The sequence below is a fragment of the Phaeodactylum tricornutum genome, chromosome 8, assembly GCF_000150955.2.
Source record: "Phaeodactylum tricornutum CCAP 1055/1 chromosome 8, whole genome shotgun sequence".
Taxonomy (NCBI): Eukaryota; Bacillariophyta; class Bacillariophyceae; order Surirellales; family Neidiaceae; genus Phaeodactylum; species Phaeodactylum tricornutum.
Genome location: NC_011676.1, coordinates 906,500 through 919,328, shown reverse-complemented (window position 1 = coordinate 919,328; position 12,829 = coordinate 906,500). Strand labels below are relative to the sequence as shown.

Genomic DNA, 12,829 nt, shown 5'->3' with positions numbered 1-12,829 from the left:
GTTCTGGCTGTATCGTTGGCGAAGGATCCCGTCAAGGAAACATCGCTCCCCGCTGCCAAAGCGGACGAGAACGTCGACGGTGGGGATGGTGATGCGTTGATTGCGGCTTTGCAGTTGCTGTCCTTGTCCAATGGCAAGTAGCGGCGACCACCAGGTCAATGCCTTGCTTTCTATATATATGTGTGTGTTGGATTTGTATTTGGATGCACACTGTGCGTGTGTATACGTTTGTGTGGACGTTGGCTGGAGATTCGTGGTGACGGCACCGTTGTATGGGCATGTGACTGTGTATAGGTATATGTATGTAAAGAAAGTGTAGTAAACGAGTGTAGACTGCAAGGCTAGGTATGACCCTACATTAGTAGGCAAGTGTGAATTGGAAATCCTATCTGGAACGGCAACGCGCCCCAATTACCGACCGGAATCGTTCGGAGACCCTGTAGAAAGCTGGGTATGACTCGATACCAGTTAGGTTTCCATGGCTTGCGGCTCCGGCACTAGTGGACTCTCCGCTTCGTCGGGTGCGTCGCCGTCATCATCGTCGTCCGGGGTTTCTCGTGTTTCCAACTGGTCCAAAAAGGGTTGCAAGTCGGTTCCTTCAATCATGGTGTAGGGGATGTCATTTCCAACAACAACGATGGACCCGTTGTCGGGTGTGAGTTCATCGTCTCCCGAGACACATCCGGTGAGGGCTTGCAGTGCGTGTACGATGAGTTGATCGCGGGTGGCGTTGGCCAAGTCGTCCACGTGTTTTTCGAGATAGGTGCGTGCGGATTGGGATCGTGCGCCAATGGCGGATGCGACGAATTCGTACAAGTTCCCGCTGGGACAGGTTTGGTACAAGTGCGGTGTTTGGCGGGTGGTATCGACACTGGCGACGAGGAGTCCAACTCCAAAGGGTCTACGGACGTAGGTTTGCGTGGTCCGCTGGTGCTTGTCGGCGAGGTCGGCCATGAGCTGATGCGGCGGGATGGGCGTCCCGTAGACGTACTTGTGGTTGAGACACTCGCTCTGGAGAGACTTGGCGAGTGAACGCGCGTCCGCGGTGAGTCCGGCAATGCCAACGGCAATGTGGTCGTCAATGTGCAAGAGCTTCTTCTGGTGACTACTGAGCTCGGATACGGAACGTTTGAGCGCACCCAAAACGCAAATGGAGTCCGAGCGTAGTCCTACGCAGGCGGATCCTTGCTTGACCGATTCCATGGCGTACTCGACCTGTCGAGCGTGAAACGTTGTTAGTCAGTGTGTGAAGTGAGTAATAGTGCGTGCGTGAAAGTGTGTGCATTGTATACGCAAGTAAGCAAGCAAGGGACCGGCAAGAATGCAAAGACTCCAGAGTCGTTGAACTAATGCCGTAACTCCAAGGCATCCAATGTTTCTTTCAGCTCCAATAATTTCAAATCTAATTCCAACGAAGCAAACGCACGCACCTGCAAGAGTCGTCCTTCCGGACTCCACACCGTCACATCCGTATCGTATTGATTGCGAAACATGCTACACTTGGAGAGTGACTAGTCGATACTGTTTCTATTTGTAAATGTATAGAGAGAGTATCCAGAACAGGGTAGCGCCAGATATACCTGTGTGTGCCTACCAACGCCAAACCTGTTACCGTAACGGTAAGTAATCTGGCTGTTAGTGTGTTGTTCCTAGTGTTGGTTTCCCATGGTCCCATTCCCCTTACGGTCTCGTAGTCGTCGGCGTGCTTCCTTCCGGATCCTTGCGGTCTGTGTATGTCCGTTTATGGGGTTCTGTAGTTTTGCACAATCGGGCGTTCGTACTCCTAACAATCTCCGGGTATAAATTCAGTCTCCGGGTCATCCTAATTCAAATTGCGTGTTTGGTAACATTGGCAACGGCTTTTTTCCGACAATGCGCCGACAGAATTCTCTCTAATACCCAGTGTCCCCACGTGACTGTGAATCTCCATACTGTTCCATTCTTTTGCCTCGTCGTGATTGCCTGCCTCTCTATTCACTTTGACATTCATCAATACTACGACTGGTACGACAAGCATGACGGAAGTCGCCGCTGCACGCAACAACAATTTGGTCGCCGAGTCTGATTTGGACGCCGCCTTGCACGCGGTGGATCGTCACCTTCACAATCACGGACGTGTTGGTAAAGGGACCTTGGACGAAACCACGCGACTCGCCTTACAGGCTAGTCTCCACGCCCATATTCAACGCATCGTGCAACCCGTCACCGACGAAGCCTTTCATCTCTACGTGCACCGCAACACTCTTGCCGTAGACCAAGATACTACTACTACTGTTACCGGTACTACTGACACTACTTGTAGTACTGCTACCGGTACAACGATAGATACCACAACCAGGACGATACCCCGCCATGATCCGTACGGCTTTGCGGAATCCGAACTCCTCGACGTCGAAGCCTTGGAACGCGTACAGGCTTTGCGTACGCAAGTTCGCGACGAAGCGGCCCGCATCCACGCGTTGCAAATCTCCGTCCTCGAACGCGCCGCACAGTTGGCCAGTCGTCAAACGCAACTCCAACACTGCGTACCCCTCGCAGTGTCCAACCATGCGTTCGCTGACACGAATCAGGATGAACGCGTCGACAAAATTCGTGTCATGCAACAAGCCTTGACTACCATGCAACAGGCTTTGCAACAAACGCAACAAGCCTTGCCAACACACCATACCAGCTTGCAAACGACGATTGCCGCGATTGAGCTCGACATGGACAAACAAAACCGGCACGGACTGTCGCAAACCGAACTCGCCATTACGCAACGAGAAAAGGATACCGATATGGACTCGGCGGCGGTCCATCCACAGGCGCTGCTGGACCTACCGCCCATGACGCGGCTCGCCAACTTCTTGCGCGACTAGCAATAACACCCTAAGTACGCGTATCGGCAACAGAATGTTATCCCGGGGGGTATAGATAGGTAACATAAATGCATGGGTAAACCTGCCGGGTGTACGCGAGCGTACCGACACACGCCAATAGTCACTGGTATTCCTCACCGTCAATCCCACTCCACGCGTTAGTTGACGGCCGACGTAGAACTCGCCGCACCTCCCTTGCCGTTCACAATCTGATCAACCTGCGTCGCGTCCAATTCAATCCATACTTCGTTGCGACGGAACATGGGTAGCGTAAACGGTGGATTGTATCCCCAAAACTGATAGTGCTCGACGGCGTAATCTTCGGTAATATCCACCCCATCCTCTCGCAATTGCTGCGCCAACCATCGGGCTTTGTTCCTCGAGACGGTGTCATCGAAACTACCCGAGTACCGGTGCACGGCTCCCACCGCAGGAGGAATTTCCTCAATATGCACGCGTGGATTGGTGGGTTGCGGAATCTTCTCCATGGAGTCGTACGCCGCCGGAAGAATAAACTTCATCACCATTCCAGCCTCGCCATTCGGATCGGACGGCGTCTTGACGACGGGCGCCGTCATAGCCATGGCCTCTGGTTGTGATGAACCCGATGATTCTTCCTTGACCACGGGAGCGGTCATACTAATCGCCGTCCGGCCTTGATTCTCCGGTGTCCCAAAGACTCCGATGTAGCGAGCGAGAGCGTTGAAGGGAGCACTGTCCGAGTTCGCATCCGTTGAAGTGGACGCCGCAAAACGCGTCGCGTACCGCCGGATTTCGTAAGCCTGCTGCGTCTGCCGATACAACACCTCAAAGGCGGGCTCCGCTACAGTCTGTTTGCCAAAAATCGTTCCCATGGTCTTTCTTTGGTTCGCGAACCCAGGTTTGTACGTATCAATCAATTTTGCTACTGCGTGTCTCTTGTTGGTTTCACAGCGTAGGTTCGTATACTACCGTTGATACCTACGGACGGCACCGATGCATCCAAGTATCCGAATTCCTAGAGAGGGAACAGAGAAAATAGCGCACAATCACTGTTCGTGCACGAACCGAAACTCGAAGAAGAACCATGGTAGTGGAAAACACAAAAACTACGTCGGGCTGACGATGACACGACTCGATGGACAATCAGGATACGACAACATGGACTCCCTCTACCCAATCCTGTACTGCAGACAGAAGCTACCTAGCTAGATGGCGAAGAACAAAAATTATACTTTGTGCTGACGAACCAATTTCCGCTTGTGCCGGGAAAGATGTATTTGGACTCACAATGCTTGTATTTGCAGCTATCTGGTGGACCTCGGCAGTACCGAGACTTGCCCATATGATGCGAGTTCCGCAAAATCATAGTTTCTACCTGAGAATCCATATAGAACCATGTTAAGAAAAAATTAAAGACACGCGACGTTTAGCGCCCGTCCAAACTATTGGACATCACCTCGGAACGGGACCGCACTCGCCAACCACGCCGTCCAAAACTGTAATTAGTCGTTAAAGTCCAACAGACGTGTGCGTTCAAAGAAGAAGCTCGTGCCGGAGACAATGTGACCATACGACTTCCCCTCGTCCAACGTCACAATGCGCAACTGTTCCTTCATGCCGGCCATGCGTCCGGCAATGACAACCATCTTGTCGCCGGGTTTGAGAAAGTTGGATTGCACCAATTCGTAATTGAGTTCTTCCACCAACTCTTCCGATTTTTCCAACGAATCCACCACGACCGTGTGCATGCCCAACAGCAATCCACTAGCCTGCCGCGCGGCCGTTTCGTTGGGGGTCATGCACAGGACACTCAAGCCCGGACGAAATTTGGCCACGTAGTTGCCCATCTTGCCCGTTTCACTCATGACCACAATCAACTTGGCTTCAATGTCGAGGGCCGACTTGACGGCACTGCTGGCCATGGATTCCCCGGTAGACAAGCCACCGCGCGCAATGACGATTGAGTTGCGGACCGACTGGAACAACAGGTTGTAGTTGCGGGACGACTCGGCTTCGCAACACGTACGCGCCATGACCAGCACGGCCTTTTCAAAATGTGGACCGTTGGCGGTTTCTCCCGACAGCATAACGGCGTCGGTGCCGTCGTAAACGGCGTTGGCCACGTCGGAACATTCGGCACGCGTAGGACGCGGGTTGGTCACCATACTTTCGAGCATTTGCGTGGCAGTGACAACGGGCTTGCCCGCAACGTTGGCTTCGCGAATCATGTACTTTTGCGCCAGAAATACCTTGGACGAAGGAATTTCCATACCGAGATCACCGCGGGCCACCATGATGGCATCCGTGTGCTCCAGAATGTCTCCGTAGTTCTCGAGGCCTTCTTGATTCTCAATTTTACAAATAATTTTGATCTGTGGACCGCCATTGTCGGCGAGGAGCTTGCGCAGGTTGGTCACGTCACTTCCCTTGCGAACAAAAGAAGCAGCGATAAAGTCTACCTTGCTCTTGATACCAAAATTGACGATATCGTTGACGTCACGTTCGGTGAAGGTGGGTAAATCGACGACAACTCCGGGCAAATTCATGTTTTTGCGTTCGCCAATGGAAGCGTTGTTCTCGACGCGACACTGCACTTCGTTATTAGCCGTGTCGATGCTCAAGACGGTCAAAACGAGTGATCCGTCGGCAATAAGAATGGCTTGTCCCTGGGTAACGGACTTGGCTAGTGTGGGGTAACTGCACGCCAAACGCTTGCTATCGCCCTTGAAGTCATAGTCCGTGGTCAGTACGATCGTGTCTCCCTTGGACAGGTTAATCTTGTCGATGCCGTCGGCAAAAAATCCCGTACGAATTTCCGGACCCTTGGTATCCAAGAGCACCGCTGTGGCCGATGAGGAAAGGAATCAAGAATGGGGTGTGAGGAAAGATGGTAAACCAGGCGCCTACAGAAGCACGCTACAGCTCCATTTGTTTCGTCCGGTAGAGCTACAAAAAGACACGCGTACACGCTCAAAAGACGAATGTTCGTGGTTGGTTCGTACGTACCAATGTTGCGCTTCTTTTCCTTGGCAACCTTGCGCAAACGTTCGAGGACTTTTCCGTGTCCTTCGTGATCACCGTGGGAAAAGTTGAAGCGAGCGACATTCATGCCGGCGTCCATGAGCTGGCCGAGGCCTTCTTCGCTCCAACAAGCAGGTCCCTGGAACATAGCAGGCAGCAGTGAGTGATCGAGTCGAGCGCCCGTACTGGTAAGGACGAGATACGAACGATAACGCCCGTTGAGATACACGACAGCACAACACAGTCCGGCAGCATATGTGCCCATGAAATACAGCTTGGTCACTTCCGTCAACTGAGTCTCCGACAGAGGACCCAATACTTACCAAGGTACAAATAATCTTGGTGCGTCTCTTCTTGGTTTCGGTGGGCTTCTTGATGACGCTGAGCGTGACGACCTCGCCGTCTAGCTTGGGAATGGTACTCGTGCTCGAAAGCATGTTATGGTCACTACTGCACACGTTGTAACAACACTAGATATTTCTGGATACTTGTTATACGTTGTTGTGTACAACTATCAAACGACGAAAGGACAAGCGATTGTTGGATAGGAGAGAAAGTGTGGAGCTATTACACAATCACTGTCAGTAACAATCTTGGAAAAGATCCCGTTGCCCTTTTTCCGGTTGGCTGTCGCACCCTCTCGGGCTCGTACGAGCGATACCGAACACTGGCCGAATTTCGCTCATGGCCACAACATCCGGCACCGCAATGTCGCATGCCGAATCCTTTTTGGGATTCGCCGTTCGTCGTCGGCATTTTTCGTCTCTACTCCGCGGTGAACAGAGGAAATGACATGGTAGATAAAGAGAGTATTTTCATCTAGAGTCCATTCCTCTTGGAACGCGCAGGGTAGTTCACCAACGAACCCTACTAGCTAGAAAGGCGACACGACGCCTTGTACGCCAGAAGGAAAAACGCGAACACGATGGAAGATTCAAACCGACTTAAGAAGATATTATTGGACTCTACACTGAATTAATTTGTCGCTCCTTTATTTATCCAAGAACTTCTATGCGAGCGATCCATTCGTGCGACATTCAGCGGCCAATCCTTTATACCAGTTACCTTACTGCTAATTCAAATTTTTTACGTTACCAAAAAAGGTAGCCGACCTTTGAAGCAAAATTTGTATTACCTCTACATTACAGTAAATCCATCCAGAAGTTCAAACGCAAATCATTCTACCAAGCTCAACGAGACGTAAGATGAGCATTCGGAAGAGAGAATGGGTGTACGCTCGTTTGGATCGCTGGTGCGGTTGGTAGGTATAAGCTTGTCGGCGTTGGTCTTGGCGACTCTCGGAAAGTTTCAGAGCGAGTACGCGCTTCTAAATGTTGATGAGATGCTCGCCAATGTGTTGCAGCGACAGTCGTCGTCGTCGGAAACGTGGAGCAATGTAGATACAGAGGCCGAAGTCAATCTGACAGTAGGCGCTGCCCTACCTCCTTCGACAGAAAATGTCGTAGAGAAAGCAGCGCCAGCAAACAAGTCCATCCAAGTCTCGCCATCGTCCGTACCAGACCACGCATTTCCATCTACGGTCCCGGCCAGTATCAACAATGACGACTCCATGCAGAAGCGGAAGAAAGGCATGTACTCCAATGCTCGAACGGACAGATCAGGGTCGGTAATCCAAGACATGTTGGCTGCGCATTCGTATGCTTTCCACCATAATATGACGTATCCCGGCGCTTGTTGGACTGATTCCAAGGCTCCCAACCAAGCTCGCATCAAGACAAATAAGCAGCTGTTTGCTGCTATTGGCCTCGAAGACGAACTCACCTACGCCTGCCCCACGAACATCAGTGACATAGTCAAACGAGGTCGTTACGCAAACGTTGATCGTCGGTGGTCTCGAGAATGGCTAGCATTTATTCGGTCCAGGGTAAAGTATCCCGAGAAAAATGTTTCCGCTGGTCACCAGACGGCAGTGCATATTCGCCGTGGGGATGTCATACCGTGCCCCAAAAATGGATTGCTGAAACGATACCGATACTTGCCGAACTCGTATTACCATGCTGTGATTGATACGTATGTTCCCTCCAATAGCACCGTCACAATTTACTCGGAAGAGGAGTCTTACGAGCCCTGGGACAATTTCAGGCAATACAACTTGCGCCTGAGTGCAAGTTTGGTGGACACGTGGCGAGATATGATGATGGCGGGCACTCTCATCCTTTCCAGGAGTACTTTTTCCCTTGTCCCTGCTCTTTTGAATAGGCACGGGACTGTATGGTATGCCCCGTTTGGGACGCCCAAGGTTGATGGCTGGGAAGTAGTCCCAGATAATATCACAGCAATGGCTGACCGTGACTCTGCCAAACTGAGAAAAAAGGACGCCTGTGTCGCAAAATGAAGCTACTAGAGCCTGCTATACATAATCTTCCATTCTTCTTGTTCTACAGAAAAAATACTGTAATCGTTCTGTGGATTTTGGAACCAAAATTCGCAACTCGTATGTTCTAAAGCAAGCCCTCATATTTTATCATTATGTGAGGCAGAATCACATGTGTTGCGGCAACGCAAGGTTTGTTTTGATGGTTCTGGCGGACTGCACTTGCTGGCTCTCTCTAGATGATGGGTCGGTAGGGAAGTAGCTGGTTTCTCCGTCTTGGTCTTTTTATCACAGGTCACTAATCCTATCGGCACTCATATGTCCGTGATACGTTGTGAGACTGTTGGATACCACAACGACATTTTCAGAGATCCCGATAGTTTACAATATCCAGGAGTTCATTCTCGCCATCTTTTTGTCCAGGTTTGGACCGACCGAAACGACACATTCACACATCTCTCCTCTACTCTAACCGATACACAATTGAAGACAAAAGCCTCCAGTAACGACACTTGCGTCCTCTGCAAACATTCCGTTGCATCGCGTGCACCACGGCATGGACTTATCCAACAAATCTTTCCACGATATTTTTCTGCAAGTCATGGTAGGGCACCCTGACGACGATATACATAGGGACGCCCACATGCAGGATACACGGCGTTCCTCCCACCCCAACGATACCTCACCGCTCCCATCCGACGTCGTGATCGGATGGCGTTCGCTGTGTGGTTCCGTCCTGCCGGAGAATATCCGTGCCCACGCGGAAGCCTATTCTGCAACGGCCGTATCACCACACCATTCCAATACTCGTCGAACGACCCAGGCTACCGCCAATTCTGTGACTATTAGCAACCGCACATTCCCGCTCGATTCGAAACAATTGTCTGATCCTAGTAACGTGCCTGCCTCCAACCACAACGAAAACAGCTATCTATACGAGCGTCATAGTCCTGTGCCACTTGTGAGCCCATTTCTACCCGATATGACGGTTTGGGACAATTCTATGCAGCTTGGTTTACAACCAATATTTACGGATCACGATTCAACGTTTGCCTCTGCTTTCGGCAAAACGTACGTATCTCCCGAAACCTTGCCGGTTCCTGCTCTCCCGGCGCCTCCCCCCGCTTTCGATCGGGCGCACTCCTTGGCCTTTTCGGTTTCCAGCGACTGTACGAGCCAATCTGCTCTCTTTTTTCATCCTATATCTAATCCCACACACGATCCACCCGTTTCACCACTCAAACCATGTTTCTTGGATACACAAGAGCAGCCCGTGGTGCCAGACATCGTCCACAACTTGCCAATCGAACCCCGTCCCACCAAGAAGCTACGCACAACGGAAACGATCAATAATGATGATCTGTGGCCTCGCGCGTTGTGGCCACAACCTACACCGCAGCTAGCGATCAACACAACGTGTGCGCCACTCGCCCCACCACCGGCCCAGCACGACTCCCAACCAGTCGTATTGCTCCCCATGCCAATTGTTTGGCCCAAAACACCACCAGCCTTGAACACAAACCTGACTTTCGACACGCCGTGGCTCTCCGCCGCTCAAGTGGCCACCAAGAAAAGTGACCCCGTCGTGAAAAGGAATAAGGACAGCGAACAGATTTCCGCCAACATTCTTGTCGCCTCGCGACCTAGCGTGGTCGATCCACGGTTGGCTACGTTCTTGGAACGCTTTGACAACGCCGAATGGCGATTGCAAGCCCTGCAGGCCAAAAACGCCGAACTCCAAGCCAAAGTGCAGGAAGCCGAACGGCAAAAACGCGCCATGCAACAGTTGGCCAGGTAATGCAAGTGCCTCGATAGAAATTCTCATAGATAGAATCGGCGCGGCGATCTATAGTGTCGTAGCTATGCACACGGGGCCCGGAGTAACATAAGTCAGAGTTGAACGGTCTCGCTCGGTAGCTACACATTGCATCGTTCGGACTACTCCGACAATCAGACGCCATTTGTTCCAAAGTGTTGTGAATGTGGTAGGAGTAGGGATCGTAGGGAAGCGTCCAAAAAATATGGCGTGGTTGACTTTGCGAGCTCGTCGGCATGCAGGGACGACGTTGCACTACCACTGCAACAGTAGCTGTCGTTGCTCCTCTCCTTCGGTTGCTTGACCGGGATCTCGCACATTCTCTCCTTTCAAAAGGATTCCTATCCTGGGCAGTCTCCAGGCGCATACAACACGACTCTGAATCCAAGGAATCGTCCGAACCGTCACACGCTCCTTTGCGAATGTATACTTGATGTGGAGGCGTGCTGTCGTTGTCGTTGGAACCGGACAAATCCACGGTACATACTGGCCGTCGCGAAGTCAGGACGCACTGTATGTGCGACTGCTGTCGTTGCTCCTATCCTTCGGTTGATTGACCGGGATCTCGCACATTCCCTCCTTTCGAAAGGATTCCTATATCGGGCAGTCTCCAGGCGCATACAACACGAGCGAGACACAATTCGTCTATTAATGGTAATGTTGGCAAGCCTTCCGCACGGCATGGGTACAACACGGAGTCAAGGAAAGGTTGTTGAAGTTGTTCCAAAACACTGATCCTGTGTTTGCGTCGAGAGTTGGAGAGCTTGAATGGTGTTCATGTATCTAGTAGAGGGTTTGGTACTTCAATGACACCCTACGGTGGTACAATCTAGTCGTGTCCACGGGCATCCACCGGCGCCAAGACCCTCACTGTCAACTTATAGTTAGTTTATTTCCTCTGAAATTAGGTTAGCTATACTTGAGTTTGCATTGTAGCGCTCAAAAAGAAAGCGGGATTTGAGCTCTGGATTTGTGTAGTTGTAGTGATGGACCCTGCTATTCCCGTCAGGCATCATTACCGTGTATGGTCTTACCCTTGTGGCGTTTCCAAGGAGACCAGCCCACATCAAAAACGAAGATCTGGCCGTACCAACTAGTTCTTTTTGGGCATGCATCAAGAAGCAAAAGTCCGCCACCCCGGAACGTGGCTCTATGACTCGAACCTGAATCTCTCGCTTCTTGAAAGCATCCACAATCATGCTTGTTCGAAAATGATTGGGATAGCGTGAGGTTATGGCTACTTTGTCGCCAGGATTGAGATGGGCAAACAACTCATTTGCCACTTGCTCAGGAACGAGCTCTTCGTGACCTGCACGAAATTGTAGTTCTTCGTTCTCACTGACAAAATTGCGAAAGTGCTATAGAAACAAAACATAAGAGCAATCAGTAACAATGGTGCCTGATATACATATAAATATCACCGGCCCTACTAGCAACAGCAGGAACTTACAAAAACGGATTCATCTGGGTCGGGGACATCAACACAGCAGCTTTTTTCAAAGTGGTAAATTCTGCGAATGTCTTTGTAGTACTTATCCACAATATGGTCTTTACCGCTCATTTTGTTGCTTACCAAAACAGGGATATTCACGTAGCCATTCTTTTCGCCCATGTTGCTGTGATTTTTGGCATATAGCTTCACAAAAGATTTTAGATTTTGGTCAAATGGTTCCTTTGTGTAGATAACTCTCTTTTTGGCAATATTTCTGCTTGGCCCACATTGGTTCAAAGCGTGTAACTCTTTAGTGATGGAGTCAGTATTGCCTGCCTCAAAGCGCATGTCTCTCTGATAAGTTCTACCTGCTTACGAGTGTATTTGTAGAATACGACGAAAGAGTAGAAGTTGGGGGGAAAGCCTCGTAGAGGCTCCGATTGTTTTAATCGGTAGGTTTTTAGATTGAGATTGTGAGACTAAAATATAGATTCCAAAATGAAACCTTTTGTGTTGGAAACAGAATGTACGAACGTAGAAACCCCGTAGCCAATGTACTGGCTATCGAACCATTGACATAGTTTTTGTCGAGATGATTGGATCACCTATGTGATCGCCAAACCATCGAGTTCGGATGGTGCCAACAGTATCTGTTGACAACTTTCATCTAGGGAAACCGTATGGTAATCAGGAATATTTCGTTCCTAGCATATCAGGTTTGATAAGACGAGTCGTCTTATACGCCTCATGCAACGGAACCAGAGTTGTGTATGTTGCAAACATTTGGGTGCATAACGCAAATATTTGGTTTCCTATGAGACGCTTCGTATTTTCCTCCGGCATGCCACACACGGGTAATGAACCCGACGAGGACAGTCGTCTGGCCACTGCGTCTGTCCTACGACAGAGCCAGGAAAAAGGAAATGGCAACGAGGCCAAGATCTAGAGCTAGTGAATCCTAGATAGATGTTCCAACAAACAATGCTAAGGCTAAGCAATTCTATCTACAACGTAGTATCAAATTGTAGCATTGTGTGGCTATAATTTATCACTCCCTTCAATCTTGTAGTCCGGGAGTACAAAATCCGGGCGAAAGATTGGTTCCAAAAAATTTGAAAAGCGAAGGTCTTATTGCCCTTGGGTCAATAAAGTATGTGACGAACGAGGAATTTGTGTTGTGGACCAGGTAGGCATTTCGTCAACGTGTCGGCCAAATTTGAGCCGGTAGGTTCATGTGCGATCCGCATTGCCCCGCTAGCAATGCTTTCGCGAACCTTGTGATAAGAAATAGCATTATGCTTTTTCTTGAGTACGGACGAGGGAATCGTCGCACTGGTGACAACACTCATGTTGTCACAAAATACATTTGCGGGACCGTCAATAGG

The 12,829-nt window shown here is 50.3% G+C and overlaps 7 protein-coding genes across 7 annotated transcripts in view; 3 read left to right on the top strand and 4 right to left on the bottom strand.

Annotated features, from left to right (window-relative positions):
• Positions 1-1,641, bottom strand: part of PHATRDRAFT_45998 (predicted protein) — a 3,324-nt gene extending 1,683 nt beyond the window's left edge. The window contains exons 1-2 of the mRNA XM_002180106.1: positions 1,431-1,641; positions 569-1,215 (exon numbers count right to left, since the gene is read on the bottom strand). Of these exons, the coding sequence (XP_002180142.1) occupies positions 569-1,215; positions 1,431-1,493 (710 nt within the window). The 5' untranslated portion in view covers positions 1,494-1,641. The remainder of the gene's footprint in view (positions 1-568; positions 1,216-1,430) is intronic.
• Positions 1,642-2,015: 374 nt separating this feature from the next.
• PHATRDRAFT_35859 (predicted protein) lies at positions 2,016-2,858 on the top strand (the record flags this gene model as incomplete). Its single annotated transcript, XM_002180309.1, has 1 exon — positions 2,016-2,858. The coding sequence occupies one exon, from the start codon at positions 2,016-2,018 to the stop codon at positions 2,856-2,858; it is 843 nt and encodes a 280-aa protein (XP_002180345.1).
• Positions 2,859-3,016: 158 nt separating this feature from the next.
• PHATRDRAFT_35858 (predicted protein) lies at positions 3,017-3,712 on the bottom strand (the record flags this gene model as incomplete). Its single annotated transcript, XM_002180105.1, has 1 exon — positions 3,017-3,712. The coding sequence occupies one exon, from the start codon at positions 3,710-3,712 to the stop codon at positions 3,017-3,019; it is 696 nt and encodes a 231-aa protein (XP_002180141.1).
• Positions 3,713-4,342: 630 nt separating this feature from the next.
• On the bottom strand, positions 4,343-6,473 carry PK4a (kinase pyruvate kinase 4a; the record flags this gene model as incomplete). The annotated part of the gene is made up of 3 exons (XM_002180104.1): positions 6,185-6,473; positions 5,847-6,000; positions 4,343-5,682 (listed from the first exon to the last, which is right to left on the bottom strand). Exons 1-3 carry the CDS (start codon positions 6,296-6,298, stop codon positions 4,343-4,345), a joined length of 1,608 nt encoding a protein of 535 aa, XP_002180140.1. The 5' UTR covers positions 6,299-6,473.
• A 613-nt stretch (positions 6,474-7,086) lies between these two features.
• Positions 7,087-8,217, top strand: PHATRDRAFT_35856 (predicted protein; the record flags this gene model as incomplete). The annotated part of the gene is made up of 1 exon (XM_002180308.1): positions 7,087-8,217. One exon carries the CDS (start codon positions 7,087-7,089, stop codon positions 8,215-8,217), a length of 1,131 nt encoding a protein of 376 aa, XP_002180344.1.
• Positions 8,218-8,752: 535 nt separating this feature from the next.
• Positions 8,753-9,994, top strand: PHATRDRAFT_35855 (predicted protein; the record flags this gene model as incomplete). The annotated part of the gene is made up of 1 exon (XM_002180307.1): positions 8,753-9,994. The coding sequence occupies one exon, from the start codon at positions 8,753-8,755 to the stop codon at positions 9,992-9,994; it is 1,242 nt and encodes a 413-aa protein (XP_002180343.1).
• Positions 9,995-10,925: 931 nt separating this feature from the next.
• Positions 10,926-11,792, bottom strand: PHATRDRAFT_35854 (predicted protein; the record flags this gene model as incomplete). Its single annotated transcript, XM_002180103.1, has 3 exons — positions 10,926-10,976; positions 11,047-11,370; positions 11,463-11,792. The coding sequence occupies 3 exons, from the start codon at positions 11,790-11,792 to the stop codon at positions 10,926-10,928; spliced, it is 705 nt and encodes a 234-aa protein (XP_002180139.1).
• Positions 11,793-12,829: the final 1,037 nt, after the last annotated feature.